Source organism: Labeo rohita, chromosome 3 (assembly GCF_022985175.1).
Source record: "Labeo rohita strain BAU-BD-2019 chromosome 3, IGBB_LRoh.1.0, whole genome shotgun sequence".
NCBI classification, from domain to species: domain Eukaryota; kingdom Metazoa; phylum Chordata; class Actinopteri; order Cypriniformes; family Cyprinidae; genus Labeo; species Labeo rohita.
Genome location: NC_066871.1, coordinates 37,837,766 through 37,856,997, shown reverse-complemented (window position 1 = coordinate 37,856,997; position 19,232 = coordinate 37,837,766). Strand labels below are relative to the sequence as shown.

The window sequence follows — 19,232 nt, the reverse complement described above, 5'->3', positions numbered from 1 at the left end:
CTTTTAGCTGCTTAAAAAGTACTAAAAGCCACTCTGAACGCCTCAGCAACCACTTGCTGAAAATGTAAAGCATTCTATGAGTAAAATCCTGCTAAAAGTAAAATCTATACTATTTACTATACATAACCTCACAACCTCTTCAGATTTTTTAAAGCAAAAATGGGGGAAAAGAAATGGAAGCTCATACATGCTATAAACCAACACAAGAACATGCTAAATACATGTTGATGCAAATAATCACCAGTCACTTCATATCCAGCACATTCTCACTCTCAACTCATCACATATTGACACGGTCAGGACCCCTTGGCGTCACTTTTTAATGCACAGGGGACCCCTTTAGCATCATTTTTAGATGTGCAGAGTCCTCCATTGCTTTAAATAAGAAACCTTTGGCATCAGTATGCTGACGTGAAAGGCACCGGGAAATTTGTCATCATGATTAAATTATATATTAGGTAATGATTTTGTCATTATTGCACATATGTTAGTTTTTTTTTTTTTTAAACAATCAAGACAATTTTTGGTCACACTTTATTTTAAGGTCCAATTCTCACCATTAACTATGACTTTTACCTTAATAAACTCCTTTGGTGCTTATTAATAGTTAGTAAGGTAGTGGTTAAGTTAAGGTATTGGGTAGGATTACACAATAAGGTCATCCAGAATAGGTGCTTTAAAAGTACTAATAAACAGCCAATATGCAAGTAATACGCTTGCTAATGAGTTACGTCAACTTTGGTTTTGAAATTGGCTCTTCTGTGTCTTGTGACCGATTTCAGGACAAGTTCGGGAGTATTTTTTAGAATGTGATATGTGTGAGAGCGAGATCATCTTCAGCGATTTAAACTTTATGATTTACTCAGTTCTTCACATAAAGATATTACTAGGGTTTATTTAATCTTTGACTTATTCCAAAAATATTTGGTCAACTAATTGCTGACAGTGTTATTTATTTGGATTAATAAGATTGATTAGTCAGATGTTATTGATTTTTATTATTCACTTGTTGCCAGAAGCAAATTTTGTTCAAATGGAATTGGATTAAGGATGTTAGGTACCCAGGCATTCTGGAGATTCTTTAAAACCTGGCAATTTTTTTTTTTTTTTTTTTTTGTTACTGACACACTGTACATTGGTTTTATTTTTAGTTTTGTTCTAAAAGGCTTGTTTGTTGGCTTTTTCTTTTTTTTATTACTTTTAATTACTACTTCTTTTAATTACATCTGCTACATGCATCTTTATTGCTTCCTCAGTAAAAAACCTTGAACGAAAAGGTGCTTTGAACACCTTTGCACAGACAAACAGCATTCACATTTTCTTCTGAAATTTCTAGATTTCTTTCTTTCTTTTTTTAAATGAGGACACTAAAAGCTCAGACTGTTAAGCTCAGACTGGCGGTGAGGGCTGTCTGACAGTGTGTAATGTACAGAAGTGTGGGGGTGAGAGCTGCACTTTTGAGGCTTGACTTTCTCACGCAGGCCACTGGGACATTATCACATGCTGCTTCCTGTGATATGGGGTTCAAAGGGTTCTGGGAATCTGCCTCATCCCTCATCCACTCATTTATCAGCTACCCTCTTCCCAAACCCCCTCCACACACACACACACACACACACACACACACACACACACACACACACACCAAGGCAAAACTTATTAAGGTTATCTTACTCAAATCTCACCAGATCTGCTAACTCATCATTCCTGTGGCTGTAAGAGTCTGTGTCAAACCTCAACCATATGACAGCAGATCACTGAATGAGAGCCACTCACAGCTCAGAGGTCATGGCAGGGTCAGAGAAAGAATGAGGGAATAACAGGACGTATTTGCTCCAGACGCCATGGTCTTGAACTTGAGCAGACAGAAAAAAAAAAAAAAAAAAAGATGGGTAAATGACATTACAGCTCAAGGGTTAGTACATTTACTCACCCTCATTCCAGACCTGTGCGAGTTTCTTTCTTTTGCAAAGCACACAGAATTTTCTAAAAGGTAATAAAAAGTAAAAGAGCACCTCTACTCAACAAGTTGGATGATTTGAGGAATCATTTACGTACAAGTTACGTATAATACTAAGTATGAACAATAGCAATAGCCCTTAGCAAACACCACTAACTATAGCTTTTTTGTAGTTGAGACTATGGTAATTATGTTCAATTTTGAAAGGGTAATTGATTGTTGTTGGAATGAAAACAACCGTACGCAGTTAAATTAGTGTGCTACTAAAGTAGTGATGAACATTTAGTGGCATGTGAGTCAGTACTGATACCTGTGCACACACGTTTATGTGTATCTGAGATCTGTCAGTAGAAACCAGGCAAAATCAAGTGAAATCTATTTGTATAGTGCTTTTCACAATACACGCTGTTTCAAAACAGCTCAACAGAAAATCCTGATTTCATTTTTTTTAATATCTTAATATCTTCATGCCTTATAGTTGCATTTAACAGACTAGAGCTGGGTGATAATGTAGTTTATACTGTGCAACAATCTAAGCAATCAAATAGTTGAGATATTCTATACTATACATATATACATATACTCAAATATCCAACTTTTTCTTAGGAGCTGGGCAATAATATAACTTCTATTTTGCAATGATATAAACAATCAAACAGGTGAGAAAAATCAGTTGAGAAACACTCCTGTACTTTCACATCCTCTCCTCTATCTGTCCCTGTTTTAATAAAGCCGCTGCTGTATGAGTCATATGAGAGGTAACGCATGTCAGGACGCATTCTCTCATCAGACGCGTTTTAACATGTTGCTGCTGCCTTACACACAACTTACAGCTCACACTCGAAGTGTGTGTGTGTGTGTTTAAGATAGCTTTGAGAATAGACACATCAACCCCCAACCTCAAATGAACACATGAGCACACATGAAAGAATCAATTACAGGCAAGACTAGCAGTGGAGGGCTGCACCTGCGCAATGGAAAGTATCATTTCAACATGTGCTTCATCAACTGCCGCAGTCTAAGCTGGTAAAGCTGTTCTGATAGTATAAGAAATATAAAAAAGTACTAATGTAGCATTTTGTATTTTATATAGTTTTTTGGCCCACATTCATGGAAAAATCTTGTCAAATTAGGCAGAAAGTACATTCAAGTCCTGTTAAGTCCTGTATTTTGGAAGTGTAAGTTGGGAAGTTTACTTTAAAAATGATTCAGGGGACCTGTTGCCACAACTTAAAGGAATGCATGGTTGCAAAAATTCTAATTTAATTAAACCTTTTAAGTTGCAAACATTATTTTGTTCAGTTCAGTTGACATCATGTTGATCAGTACATTGACTTAATATTATGTGTAATTTAAACTCAGATTTCTGCATTAATTGCATTTCTTTAAAAAATTAAGTTGTAGTAACTCAATAAAAGTATCTTGTCAACTTTGAAAATTGGGTAGTTGGTTTCTAGTTCCCAAAATGATTTGCATAGGACTGGACAAAGAGAGTAAATGTTGAAATTAAGTGATTGTTAGTGAAGAAAAAGACTTGTTAGTGTTTAACTGCTGTTATGTTTGACACTTGAAAGAGTTTCTCTTATGTTGAAATTTTTGTGGTTACCATTGTGCTGAAGAGTAAACCACATGAAAGTAAACACTATTCTATGGCCAATGACAGTGCTAATGCCAGTGACATGTGCTATGATAGCTGTGGACATTTTATTTTGGAAACCACTTCTCACTGTAAACTTAACTATTAAGTACAGCTTTTGCCTGAGTAAACTCCTAATTACTGCTTATCCATAGTTAGTAAGGTAGTTGTTACGTTTAGGTATGGGGTTGGATTAAGGGATCTAAAATACAGTCATTTAGAATAATGTATTAATATATGCTTTATAATGTGGATGTTTTGATAACAACTGTTAACATAAATTGATTCCAGGACCACAAATCCATTAGTTGGAGCAATTTTTTGAGTAATCAACTTAAAAACATGTTACTGTTACAAATTATTAAGTTCTTCTAGCTCACTGTGGTTTGTTGGTTGAACATAATTTAATACGAATTTTTTGAGATAACTATTTTTTTTGAAGCGTTGTAATTATGATGCATTCAAGTTACCTTGGTTGAAACAAAATTATAATGCACATTCTCTACAAAAACTACAAAGCAAGATTTCTAACTCTACAAATTAAGAATTAAGAATGTGCATCAGGTGTGTTTTTGCTTTTTTATATTTTTAATTAATTTATGAAGGTGCTGTAAATTTAATCAATATATATTCATAAATGTACTTATACAGTATTTTGTACATACTTGATATATTGTGACTGTGACTCAAAACACTATAACACTGAGAATCTCAACTCTGGCTCTCAAGATCCACTTCCAACAGAGTTTAGCTCCAACCCTAATAAAACACACCTGAACAATCCATTCAAGGTCTTCAGGATTATTAGAAAGTTACAGGCAGGTAAATTTGATCGATGTTGAAGATAAACTCTGCAAGAAAAGTAGAACCTGAGGGCCAGAGTAACATACACAGGTTGCATGCCATGCCCTCATGCCCTTCCTATTGTTACAAGAACGGTCTCTGTGGCTCCCTCTTCTCCCCGCCAGCGGGAGCCCTCTCCGGAGTTCTAGTCACTACATTTCCCACAATCCCGTGCCTGGGGCTCCACTTCCGGTTCCGGGTCCCTCCGGTTCACTCTTGTTTGTCGGCCATTTTAGAGCGTCGCGCCCGCCAGTTCTCTGCGAAGTTTTGTTAGTTATGCTATCAATCCCGAGCGTTTACCTATCGGACTGCTTACCCGTTGCCAACCGGACTGTTTATCGTGTATGTGAATCTCTGCTGCCTGCCCTTCATCGACCCTCGCTATCTCCTCGGACTATTCCCTTTGATCGCCGCCTGCCCCGACCTTTTGCATGGACTCTGACTACCCCGTTTGCTCTGCCTTCACTACACCAGTCTGCTGTTGTTGACCATTGCCTGCCGATATCGTTTGTGTGTAAAATAAAGTTGTTGCAGATGGATCCAACGTCTCCGGATTCCTCCATAACTGCGTCACAGAAAACTTCGCCACCAACGGATCCAGCGACAACGAGCCAGATCGCGTCAGAAGTATCCGCTCAAGCCTCTGTTCTGACGCGTCACCAGCAACAATTGGATCACCTCTCCGCACTCACCGAGCAGCTTGTTCAGGCCATACGGGGTTGCAGGTCGCGACCCCTCCCGCTCCACCTCCGGCCGCCATTCCACCCGCGGCGGCCGCGCCCATCACCGCGAGCCCCGGCTAGCGTTCCCGGAGAAATTCGACGGTGCGCCATCCAAATGCAAGGGGTTTCTTCTCCAATGCACCCTGTTTGTCAGCCAGCAGCCGCATCTATATCCTACTGATGAGGGTAAGATTGCTTTCGTTTGTTCCCTTCTCACTGGTAGAGCTTTAGAGTGGGCCACCGCGGTCTGGGATGTGGGACGGCCCGCTTTTCCCTCGTTTGCTACATTTCTACAGAGCTTTAAGGAGGTATTTCAGCCCAAGCCAGAGAGCAGCGAGGCGGGGGAGCAAATTGTGGCTTTGAAGCAGGGACGACGTACAGCTGCCGATTACGCGCTAGATTTCCGTACGCTGGCGGCCCAGAGTGGTTGGAATGATGGCCCCCTCAAACTACATTACCGTAAGGGACTCAACCAGGACCTCCAGGTGGAGCTAGCATGCCGTGACGAGGGGCTAACGCTCAGCCAGTATATCGACCTCTCGATCCGGATCGACAACGTGATGCGCGCCCGCAAACCTGGCCGAACCTTTACCTCCCAACCCCGACCCAACCACCCATCGCGACCGTACCGGAACCCATGCAGCTGGGAGCAACTAAACTGACCGTGGAGGAGAGGGAGCGACGAATCAGGAATCATCTCTGTCTGTACTGTGGACAGCCGGGTCATCTCCGAGCCACCTGCCCCACCCGACCACCTCGTCCACCAACCTCGGTGAGTTCTGGTAATCTTCATCTTAGTCAATGTGAAGTACCTGTAATTCTCAAGACCAGGGACATTTCTGTGAAGACTACAGCACTAATAGACTCCGGTGCCGCCGGAAACTTCATAGACAGGGACTTTGTCAACACTAACCGTCTGCCTATTCTCTCTTGTGCTCCACCTGTGGCAGTGGCCGCCCTTGACGGGAGACCGTTAGGGACCGGCAGAGTTGAACACACCACCGATGACCTCATCCTCTGCTTAGAGCCGCATCACCAAGAAACCATCCGGTTTTTCATTATTTCTTCCCCCCGCACACCAATCATCCTCGGATTTCCATGGCTTAACCACCACGAGCCCATCATCTCATGGTCAGCAGGCACCATCGCTCATTGGTCCCCTCACTGCAAGCAACATTGTCTTCAGCCTATCCACCAAGCTAACTCCACGCCAACCTCCACCGAACTCAAAGATCCCATACCAGCCGAGTACCAGGATCTCCTTGAGGCCTTCAGCACCACCAAGGCGACCCAGCTACCTCCTCACCGCCCGGGGGACTGCGCCATAGATCTCCTTCCCGGGGCCGTCCCTCCCAAGGGACGCATCTTCCCTCTTTCGCAGCCAGAATCGGAGGCCATGAATCGGTACATCAAGGAGGAGCTTGCCAAGGGTTTCATCCGTCCCTCAACCTCTCCTGCTTCAGCTGGGTTCTTCTTCGTGAAGAAGAAGGATGGTGGACTGCGCCCGTGCATCGACTATCGCGCTCTCAACGACATCACCATAAAGTACCGCTATCCACTCCCGCTGGTACCCCCAGCCTTGGAACAGCTACGCTCGGCCAAGATCTACACCAAATTGGACCTACGATCTGCATACAACCTCATCAGAATCCGTGAGGGGGACGAGTGGAAGACAGCCTTCTCCACAACCACTGGGCACTATGAGTACCAGGTAATGCCCTTCGGCCTGGCCAATAGTCCTTCTTATTTCCAGGCCTTCGTCAACGACGTGTTTCGGGACATGCTGAACCGATGGGTCATCATTTACATTGACGACATCTTGATTTATTCGAACTCCTACTCTGATCACGTTCAACATGTCCGGGCCGTTCTTCAGCGCCTCATAGAACACCAACTGTATGCTAAGGAGGAGAAGTGCGAGTTCCATCAGCAGAGCATATCCTTCCTCGGCTACGTCATTAGCCCAGAGGGGGTCGCCATGGATGAGACCAAGGTGAATGCGGTTCGCAACTGGCCACGCCCCAGAACCATCAAGGAACTGCAGCGCTTCCTAGGCTTCTCAAACTTCTACCGCCGGTTCATCCGTAACTTTAGCACCGTGGCAGCTCCGCTCTCGTCTATGCTGAAACAGGGTAAGACTCGTCTCACCTGGACCCCTTCTGCCATCCAGGCCTACGACGAGCTTCGCCAGAGGTTCACCACCGCACCCATTCTACACCACCCAGATCCCAACCTGCCCTTCCTCGTCGAGGTAGACGCTTCCAGTACCGGCGTGGGGGCTGTGCTCTCTCAACGACAGGGTCAACCCCCCAAGACCTTTCCCTGCGCTTACTTCTCTCACAAGCTCAGCCCCGCAGAACGAAACTACGACGTCGGCAACAGGGAGTTGTTGGCCATCAAACTCGCCCTGGAAGAGTGGCGGCACTGGCTGGAGGGTGCACGACATCCATTTACCATCCTAACCGATCACAGAAACCTTGAATATATTCGCTCCGCCAAGGTTCTCAATCACCGTCAGGCCAGATGGGCGCTGTTCTTCACCCGCTTCCACTTCGAAATAACGTATCGACCCGGTTCGCAGAACACCAAGGCGGACGCCCTCTCGCGCATCCACGAACCCGACCACACCACCACGCCACCAGAGACCATTCTGCCCACGTCTGTCATTCTGGCCCCTGTAACCTGGGATATAATGACTGAGATCACTGAGGGACAGGCTCAGGACCCTCCTCCAGTCGACTGCCCCGCTGATTTGACCTACGTCCCGGTTCATCTGCGTCCTCGAGTCCTATCAGAGGTTCATTGTACTCCCAGCTCCGGCCACCCTGGGATAGAAGCCACCATCGAGCTGCTACGCAACCGTTTCTGGTGGCGATCCCTTCGTGCTGACACCATCACTTTTGTTAAAAGCTGTTCTGTATGCAACACCTCCAAGACCCCTCATCAACTTCCTGCCGGCCTTCTGCAGCCTCTCCCGGTCCCTAACCGCCCTTGGTCCCACATTGCCGTAGACTTCATCACTGATCTTCCCTCCTCCCACGGTCAGACCACCATCCTCTCAGTCATTGATCGTTTCTCCAAGGGTTGTCGGCTCATCCCCTTTCCCAAGCTCCCCACCGCTATGGAGACCGCAGAAGCCTTGTGCAACTCCGTCTTTCGTTTTTATGGTCTCCCAGAGGACATTGTATCCGATCGAGGCCCCCAGTTCACCTCGAGGTTATGGTCCAGCTTCTTCCACCTATTGGGGGTCAATGTAAGCCTTACCTCGGGCTACCACCCTCAGGCCAATGGACAAGTCGAGAGGCTGAACCAGGAGTTGACCAGGTTCCTACGCTCATACTGTCAAGACCACCAGGAGGACTGGAGCCGTTTCCTCCTATGGGCAGAATACGCCCAGAACTCCATACGCAAACCCTCCACTAACCTCACTCCGTTTCAGTGTATTCTAGGATACCAGCCCCCCCTGTTCCCTTGGTCCGGGGAGCCTTCTGATCTACCTGCAGTCAACTCCTGGTTCCAACGGAGCGAGGAGACTTGGAACCGGGCCCATGTTCATCTACAACGGGCCGTCCGTCGAGCTCGGACACAGGCCGATCGGAGACGCCGCCCGGGCCTTCCTACGAACCAGGACAATGGGTCTGGCTCTCCACCCGGGATCTACGCCTACGTCTACCCAGCAAAAAACTAAGCCCCAGGTACGTGGGTCCTTTCCGAATCAGTCGTCAGATAACCCCAGTATCATTTAGACTAGAACTCCCACCAGAATACCGTATCTCACCCACCTTTCATATGTCTCTGTTAAAGCCCGCTGGCCGCCCGGAGGGAGTGGAGAACCTAGAGGGGACCGCTCCGCAGGGACCTACCCCCCTGATCATCGATGGCGAGGAGGTCTATCGAGTGAACACCATTCTGGACTCCCGGCGCCGGAGGGGTCGTCTTCAGTACCTGGTCGACTGGGAGGACTTTGGCCCCGAGGAGAGGTCCTGGGTACCTGCCGAAGATATCCTCGACCCTTCTCTCACCACGGACTTCCACGCATCACACCCAGATCGACCGGGACCCCGCGGAAGGGGTAGACCCCGGCGCCGGTTACCTCCTCGTGCCAGGAGGCACTCGCAGGGGGGGGGCTCTGTTACAAGAACGGTCTCTGTGGCTCCCTCTTCTCCCCGCCAGCGGGAGCCCTCTCCGGAGTTCTAGTCACTACATTTCCCACAATCCCGTGCCTGGGGCTCCACTTCCGGTTCCGGGTCCCTCCGGTTCACTCTTGTTTGTCGGCCATTTTAGAGCGTCGCGCCCGCCAGTTCTCTGCGAAGTTTTGTTAGTTATGCTATCAATCCCGAGCGTTTACCTATCGGACTGCTTACCCGTTGCCAACCGGACTGTTTATCGTGTATGTGAATCTCTGCTGCCTGCCCTTCATCGACCCTCGCTATCTCCTCGGACTATTCCCTTTGATCGCCGCCTGCCCCGACCTTTTGCATGGACTCTGACTACCCCGTTTGCTCTGCCTTCACTACACCAGTCTGCTGTTGTTGACCATTGCCTGCCGATATCGTTTGTGTGTAAAATAAAGTTGTTGCAGATGGATCCAACGTCTCCGGATTCCTCCATATCTGCGTCACACCTATATGTCCTATAAGCTTATACAGGTGCATCTCAATAAATTAGAATGTCGTGGAAAAGTTCATTTATTTCAGTAATTCAACTCAAATTGTGAAACTCGTGTATTAAATAAATTCAGTGCACACAGACTGAAGTAGTTTAAGTCTTTGGTTCTTTTAATTGTGATGATTTTGGCTCATATTTAATAAAAACCCACCAATTCACTATCTCAACAAATTAGAATACTTCATAAGACCAATAGAAAAAAACATTTTTAGTGAATTGTTGGCCTTCTGGAAAGTATGTTCATTTACTGTATATGTACTCAACACATATTGGTAGGGGCTCCTTCTGCTTTAAATTACTGCAAAATTAAAATGCTTTCTTCTTCTCCTTAGCCCAGATAAGACGCCTCTGACGTTGTCTGTGGTTCAGCCAAGAGGAATCCGACAACTGTAGCCAAATTCCTTGACACGTCTGTGTGTGGTAGCTCTTGATGCCTTGACCCCAGCCTCAGTCCATTCCTTGTGAAGTGCACCCAAATTCCTGAAGCGATTTTGCTTGACAAGCCTCTCAAGGCTCCGGTTCTCTTGGTTGGTTGTGCATTTTTTTCCTCCACACTTTTTCCTTCCACTCAACACTCTGTTAACATGCTTGGATACAGCACTCTGTGAACAGCCAGCTTCTTTGGCAATTAATGTTTGTGGCTTACCCTCCTTGTGAAGGGTGTCCATGATTGTCTTCTGGACAACTGTCAGATCAGCAGTCTTCCCCATGATTGTGTAGCCTAGTGAACCAAACTGAGAGACCATTTTGAAGGCTCAGGAAACTATTGCAGGTGTTTTGAGTTGATTAGCTGATTGGCATGTCACCACATTCTAATTTGTCGGAATTGGTGGGTTTTTCTTAAATGGCAAAATCATCAAAATTAAAAGAACCAAAGACTTAAACTACTTCAGTCTGTGTGCACTGAATTTATTTAATACACGTGTTTCACAATTTGAGGTGAATTACTGAAATAAATGAACATTTCCACGACATTCTAATTTATTGAGATGCACCTGTATGTCATGTTGGTCACACTTTATTTTAAGGTCCAGTTCTTGCTATTAACAAACCATGAACTATGACTTACACCATAATAAACTACTTATTTGCTGCTTATTAATAGTTAGTAAGTTAGTTGTTAAGTTCAGGTATTGGGTATGATTAGGGATGTAGAATATGGCCATGCAGAATAGGTGCTTTATAAGTAATAATAAACAGCCAATATGTTAATAATAGGCATACTAATAAGTAACTAGTTAGTAGTGAGAATTGTTCTCTATACTAAAGTGTTACCGTCATATAAATAATTTTGGATATGGTTGAGCAATGTTTGATTTTCAGGACATTTTGTTTACTTTTGTTTTTTTTTTTGTTTTTTTTTAATCAACAATTTTGGTACTTTGTTGAGTTACCACTTGTTCAATGTAAAATCCAAATCCTGTAAAGCCTCCTGGACGACTGAACCTATAATAAGAGTACAGCAAGTTTTTGAATAAACACTCTAATTAAAATAACACCCTAATTAAATGATTAATGAAAATAATGAAAAAAATCACACTCCCATTCTGGATCAGATGAGCAGGCTAATAAACATAAAGCTGGCAGTGACAACAAAGTGTGAACATATCTTGTGTTGTGTTCCTGTACATTATAAATAGAAAATCCAGCATCAGAATGACACATGTCACATGCGGCCCGGATACATGTGGCACTGCGAGATTTGTCGCATGCTGTGTGAGTGATGTCAGAGCAAGAGTGCAGCATGGCAGGGCTCCTGCGGTGATGGAGGCACTGATCAAAGTGCTGTGGTTTGACACTGGAGGTGGGGAGCTATTGTTGATGTCACAGCCAGGCATGGCAGCAGAAGTCGAGAGCAAAGCCAGGCTTAAACAGCAGCTGTGCATGATGGGACTGCTGGGTTTAAGTAGGGGGTTGAAACCGGACCAGCACACGCACCCTTCCCTGTCATCTGTGTGCAGAAACACAACTGCACCAAGGTGAGTCACAATGTAGCTGAACGGCTTTGATCACAGATACGTATCTGGAAGGACGTCTGCAGTCATATCTGCAAACTAGTTGTTGAAGCATGTGCTACTGCCAATCAGGCAGAAAAAGAAAAACAGCAGGACATCAAAAATACGCATCGCTCTGTTTCAACAGCAAGACAGCAGCCTACCTAGGCAACATTTTAAGGCATCATAGATGAACGTGAAGGCCTTTACAAACAGTAGGTTGCATTTCGGGACACATTCTAAGGTCACAAGACATGTACACATCATCGATACAGCAACACCAGAATGCATTGTGACACTGACTATGTCTGGTGTTTGTGGGAAAAAAAAAGATCACTGGATCACTAAGAGAGGATCACTGTGAATCAAACGCTCTACAAGATGACTTCTGCAGCATTTGCATACAGCCTTTTGAAGATAAAACTTAAAAGAGGTCAAACAGACACTTTCACACTCAATGTGAATGGAGGCCTATCTCTGGAAGTTTGTTTCCTCTTCATTTTCTCCATAGGCATTAAAACAATACTTTAATTAAGAGTCACAAGTCACCAATTTTTTAAATGTATATCTTATCAAAAACAAAACAAAACACAGCTAAACATTTCTTTTTTTCTCTTTAACATCACCTTTGTACTTAGCTGGTGCATTGGATTTAGTTTTGAAGTGGACCTTTTTCATATTTGTGGATTTCTCAGCAGGGGAAGTCATCATAGTTGGGTAAACCTCTATAGCAATGAATGTGTGTACCGCATTTATATTTACATGATATAAAAACATGATCTGCACTCACATATTAAAGCCTTCTCTTTTCGTTTTAATTATACATAGATTACCAGTGGGACAAAGACAAATGTTTCGGCTCAAAGGCCTTCTTCAGTGTGCTAAACAATAGGAATCCTTCCCACTTTTTAAATCACCAATTCTGACATCATCATTTACTCAACAATATTCATTCACACAGGCTTACATATTCCATTTCAACATTGGACAATTATCAAAAAACAAAAACAAAAAAACAACAACAACAAAAAATTCAGTAGTTAAAGTCATCAGATTTACATTGTCATTAATAATCATTGATTTTCACAATGAATGCTTAAAGGAGAAGTCCACTTCCAAAACAAAGATTCACATATGTACTCACCCCCTTGTCATCCAAGATGTTCACGTCTTTCTTTCTTCAGTCATAAAGAAATTATGTTTTTTGAGGAAAATATTTCAGCATTTTTCTCCATATAATGGACTGATATGGTGCCCCGATTTTGAACTTCCAAAATGCAGTTTAAATGCGGCTTCAAACAATCCCAAATGCAGTTGTAGATGATCCCGGACGAAGGGTCTTATCTAGTGAAATGATCGGTTATTTTCATTAAAAAAATAGAATTTAAATACTTTTTAATCTCAAGCGCTCATCTTGTCTCGCTCTCCCTGAACTCTGTGTATTCTGGCTCAAGACAGTTAGGGTATGTTGAAAAACTCTGATCGTATTTTCTCCCTCAACTTAAAAAAATCATTTCAAAATCATCGCTGCAGAAGTACCGAGCCAGTCTTTGCAAAGTAAACATCCATAGAAGATCAAAAACACTTAACAAAAAAGGTAAAACAGCAATATAGGACGTTTTTGAAGTTGTGGGAGAACAGGAGATGGGAGTTTTTTGACATACCCTAACTGTCATAAACGGAAAAAACAGTCCAGGCAGAGTAAGACAAGACGAGCGTTTGACATCAAAAAGTATATAAACTGTATTATTTTTATGAAAATAACCGATCGTTTCGCTAGATAAGACCCTTCTCGGCTGGGATCATTTACAACCACTTTTGGGATTGTTTGAAGCCGCATTTAAACTGCATTTTGGACTTTGAAAATTGGGGCACCATATCAGTCCATTATATGGAAAAAATGCTGAAATGTTTTCCTCAAAAAACAATTTTTTTACGACTGAGTACATGATATGCAAATCTTTGTTTTGGAAGTGGACTTCTCCTTTAAGATCTCCTTAAGTGGACGTGATAATATGTGATTTTTTTTTTTTTTTTTTTTTTTATAATTGTCCAATATTGAAACGGAATATGTAAGCCCAAGTGAATGAATATTGGTGAATGAATGATGACATCAGAATTGGTGATCTAAAAAGTGGGTGGAGGATTCCTATTATTTAGCACACTCAAGGGGGCGTTTGAGCCGAAACGTTTGAGTCTTTGTCCCACTGGTGATCTATGCTTAATAAAATGAAAAGAGAAGGCTTTAATATGTGAGTGCGGATCATGGTTTTGTATTTCAAGTGATTTAATGGATTAACGCACCAGAAAGACTAAGTGACAAAAGAGCACGGTGCAAACTACATTGTGGAACCATTTATATTTACATCAAATAGCTAAAGAAAAAGATCCACGATATACATGACTTTTAAAAAAGGAAAAAAAAAAAAAAAAGGCAGAGACTGATAACGGCAGTCAAATTTACCGTCTCTTCCATAGACAATATATTAGAGTATTAGAAACACCCTCACATTAGGGTAATTAATTTTTTTGTAATTTGATGCAAAGGCAATACAATACAAAGTTTAGTGTTATAAATGTACACCACTGTTTTTAAAAATGAAAATATAAAAAACTTTTCAGGTCTTGTGAAAAGTGTCCATTGTAGAGTTAACAAAAGTTGTCATTGTAATGTTAGAGGCAGACATCATAACATGTTAGTAGACTGGGAAGTTTTTAAATGAGCGGTTCATTCATAAATTTGTATGACCTTACCTTGAAAATACAAACAAAATACAAAAGACAAGCACAGTGCTGAAAATGGATGGAGCCACATAAGGTCTATATTGTATATAATTTCTCCCTTTCTGCACAATATCCTATATTAACAAATGCAAGAAAGCCTCAAACTACCTTCAAAGCTGACTACAACTTCCACATTCATTATGGTAACAGCGACATCTCGGATTGTTGGTAGTGTAGTACTTTAGTGAAGATTCAGCAAATAAACATACCTATTTTTTTTTTTTTTTAAGTTGAACTCATACAGACTTGTGGCTTCTACAGAAGCACATGTCGTCAACAATTAGTCTTCAGACATGTTTTTCAGAAGTTTGCTATGAGATAAGGAGAAACAATGAAAAAGGCAAACAGTGAAACGCATATACTCTATCTGACAGCAGTATTTTGGGCCTCATACAGACATATGGAGCACAGTCGATTAAAGACATAAGAAAGGTTTTTACAGGCAGTCTTTCCAAAGCTTTTGAGTGGAGAAAGTGGGACTTTAGGAGACTTGACAAACAAACAAGAGTTTAATCTTAAGCAATATGAGCAACAGAGACATCTGATAGCAGACAGCGCAATCAGAACAACTGTTTTGGGATTATTGCATTCAAACGCGCCACACTTTGATGTTTCTTTCTGCTCTTTTTTGTCTCAAGCCCTTCAGCTTTCATAATCCGCCTTTGAAGTGAGCGACTTGGCAACAATGTCAGTGTGTGACACGCTTATTCTTACCGTCCAAACACACACAGGCTGTGTAAACCATTCTTTCCTGAACCATTCTTTGCTCACTCTCGGTCTTATCAGTAATGCTATACATGTGTCTGGACTTACATCAACTAGTCAGTCATTAATTAGACTCTTATTAACAGCAGTTAACACTCTGGACTCAGAACAATGAGCACACTGAAGGTTTTGCGTAGAGAAACACATAGTAACTGGACTACAATCTCTGACTCATAGAGCCCATTATGCTTCTAATATCAGCTGAACATTGTGTCAGTCTAAAACGCACTCATACCAAGAGATCAGGAGATCACTAACCAGGATCACTAACTTTTGATATGTGCGTGGCACCACAAAGGTTGAACCCGTGGTGTCACAGGTTCAACTCTGGTGCCATGCACATATCAAAAGTTACTGTGTTTACTGGCTATACATGTTCATAACTGGAATATTAAATATAACTGCACACAAAAAAAGTTAGTAAGTGACTCTACTGCACATTAAATTTTCTAAAAAGTCTTGTGGCTGTGTTCACAAAACATGCATGCATTTTAGCATCTTGGTCCACAGACAGCATTACTTTTACATGCAGTCTTCATTTGTTTTTATGAAGTCAGAGATTAATTAAAATAACTGAAATTTTATGCTGTAATTGTCAGCATGACATTACTGATGAGTCAATGAGATGGAAGCAGTGCCAGATCTCTTCATTTGTATTGTTATGTACATCTGAGTATAATGGATTATCAAAAAAGGAAAAAAAATAGGCAAAGACAGATGAAAGTAGAGGCAGATGAACATAAGACTGCAGGGATGGGTTTATATGAGATGTCCTGCATACATCGACATACACAAATCTGTTGTTTCACCTGATGATGGAGTTATGATATAACATTACAAGGTAAAAACACACACACACAAACAAACAAAAAACATTTAAAATGAGACATCCACAGATTTGTTGCTGTAACATGGATTAAAAAAAAAAGATTCGAAAACAGGTGTTAAGAGATATTGCACTGACAGTTTCAGTGAAGTACTGAGAATATTTTGACACTGTACATGCGTGTCACACTGCTTTCATAATGATCAGCAGACTGTGGGAAACACATGACACATGCAGGTCTGGAAAGGTTGTTTCTTTTATGAGCTTATATGAAGCTTTCAGCAGCTGGTACTGTTTCCACACGTGCATATAATTTCAGTATCTATCCTGTCAGAACCTTCAGATTTAATTCATTCATACTGATAAAACTTTGATTAAACTGGCACTTTTGATCATAAAGTCCAAGTAAGAAATTAAGAAAGAAACTAAATCCAGTTTAAACAGAAGACGAGAGATACATCAGGAAATCTAATCAATGCTGTCCACTGTAACTTACTAGAACCAGTCTTTTTCAGTGCAAGTCAGTTCACTCCTGTAATACTAAAATCTCGAAAACTCCTTGCAAATGTCCCATTTTTATATTTCAAATCAGCAATAAAATCTGACATAAACAGTGTCAAAAACTTTCACACTCTCAACCAAGACTAGGTAGTTTCTTTACAGACTTGTGATTGGCTCTTTTATTGTTGCAGGGATGACTTTTTTTTTTAATGGGCAAACCCCGGAAACGAGTTAGCATTGTAGCACCTCCAGTTCAATTGTCCTGAAGTTCCTGTTTTTAATGGGTTTATTCTATAATACGAAATATATCTGTAAAACCCTTGGTCACACTTTATGTTAAGGTTCAATTCTTGATATTAACAAACTATCAGCTACGACTTTTGCTCCAATAAACTCCTAATTTGCTGCTCGTTAATAGTTAGTAAGGTAGATGTTAAGTTTAGGTACTGGGTAGGATTAGTGATGTAGAATATGGTCATGCAGAAGATGTGTTTTATAAGTACTAATAAACAGATAATATGTTAATAATAGGCATGCTAATAAGCAACAATAGTGACAACTGGTCTCTATAGTAAAGTGTTACAATATCCCCTTCATTATTATTTTTTTTAAGCTTTTACTTGTCTTTAAACAGGTGGGATTGCTAACAAATGGCTCAACTTGACAACAGTGGTTGTTGGGACATTAAATGTCATCAAGTCTAACAGGTAAACTCATCTGCTCAATAGTCCACTTTAAGGCCTCACTGTGTTTATAACCACACTCTTGAAAACTATTCTAACTCACTTTCAGGGGAAATGTTTTTAAATAAAGACTGAAAGAGTTATTAGAAGCTTGGTGGTGGTGACGCTGAGGTCATGCAACTGTGGTGTAGTTTGTTTATAGCTACATATACATTTAACTTTTTACCTCTGGCTATAGTATTTAGGCTTGATGAACAAAATGTGTAAGAATAATGAACTTTTGTTGGTCACAGAGCTTATTTTCTGCAATAATCCAAAAGCCAATAAAAAATCCTCTTGGGTTTTTGTTGGGGGAACCACTGAGTTGCCAACTTCCGAGCTGGCCCACAAAAATATGCAGTACTCTGTTTGGAAAAAGGGAATTACTTTACTAGAGCTGCACTGTAATATCAGTGATCTGTCCCAGCTATACAGTATACCGTGTCTGCTAGAACTTGTATGCCTCTTGAGGGACTCCCCTTGAGGGAGCTACTGCATTTACTTCTAAAAGAAAACAAGTATTATGATTTATTACAAAGATTATAGGTAAATTTACAATGTATCTACTATAACACACTATTTTAAAAATAACTTAAATAACTAAACATACTAAATGAAAAAAATACAGTTTACTGCTGAATACTGTTTCACAGTATTATTTTTTTTTAAATGCACTATGCTAATATTCCATTCTGAATCCAGTTTCTATTTCAGCATGTGCTTAGGATGTTTATGACGTACACACCGTAGTCATTATTCGGAAAGTACAGGAAAAGCAGCGGTCAGATCCAAAGGAGTGATTTCTAATTCTGACCCTGAACACAGAGCGCATTAGAGCCTTAGTGACAAAACCGAGCAGTTCAAAGCAGGGGTCACCACTTCAAAACGCTCGTAAAAACACCACACTCCAATCGGCCATGATCCCAAACCCTCTTTGAAAGCTCCACAAAGGACAGCAGAGTCATGTCTACTCTATAAAAGCCCGGGCCAGACTCCGGCACTCTGTACCGTCTCCTCTGTCATGCAAAAAGGCATGTTGGAGGCCTTTTGTGTGGAGTTGTTTCAGTTGTTACACACATAAAGAGCTGAAAACACTCAGTCAGCCATGATGGATTGGTCAAGACAACAGAACAACAAATCAACTGGATAAATCTAAAGAAGCCTCTTTGTTATGGGTGTTATGTTAAGCTCATTTTCACTGCCAACTTGTATGAAAGTATTGTTGCTGGGCCATATTCTACACTTCTGTTGCTGAAAACCTCTTATATCAACAAAAATGTTAAGGTTTTTCATGTGCCTTTTCTACCCTTTCCCTGACCCTTTAAAAAAAAGGCTGTTATGCTACTGTACCTGCATTCCTTATGTAAATTAACTGTGTGTGATTGGTGTGATCTCTTTGCATATAAACAAGTAAAACCAAACTGCTGAATACTCAATTGCTGTCGATATGCAACTAGAGATGCTTATTTCATACCTGCAAAACCATACCTATTTACAATAATGTTATCATCACGTAACAGTCTGCTTGCTGAAACGATTACATGTGTGTATTTGCGTTTTCTGACCTTGCTGGTTTGGTCAGCATTTTTGTTGAGCTGTCTCCTCTCCTCGTCCCAACGGCTCTGTGCTTCCTGTAGTTGTCTCTCTAGACCCTGCTGCGTCTGGCGGCTGTCTTCCTTGATGCTGCTCAGAGACGTCTGCAGCTCAGCTATCACCTGTGTGGACACATCCAAACACACGCTCGTTCATCTCATAACAGATATGTCAGGGCAACTACAGCAACAGGCTCCTGAGCTCAGTGATCAGTAAAG

General features: G+C 41.8%; 1 protein-coding gene across 3 annotated transcripts in view; it reads right to left on the bottom strand.

Moving 5' to 3' along the window:
• The window catches only part of cep112 (centrosomal protein 112), a 186,593-nt gene that overhangs the window by 43,291 nt on the left and 124,070 nt on the right, over positions 1–19,232 (bottom strand). For all 3 annotated transcript variants that reach the window (XM_051106590.1, XM_051106591.1, XM_051106592.1), the window contains exon 23: positions 18,987–19,136. In XM_051106590.1, the coding sequence (XP_050962547.1) occupies positions 18,987–19,136 (150 nt within the window). The remainder of the gene's footprint in view (positions 1–18,986; positions 19,137–19,232) is intronic.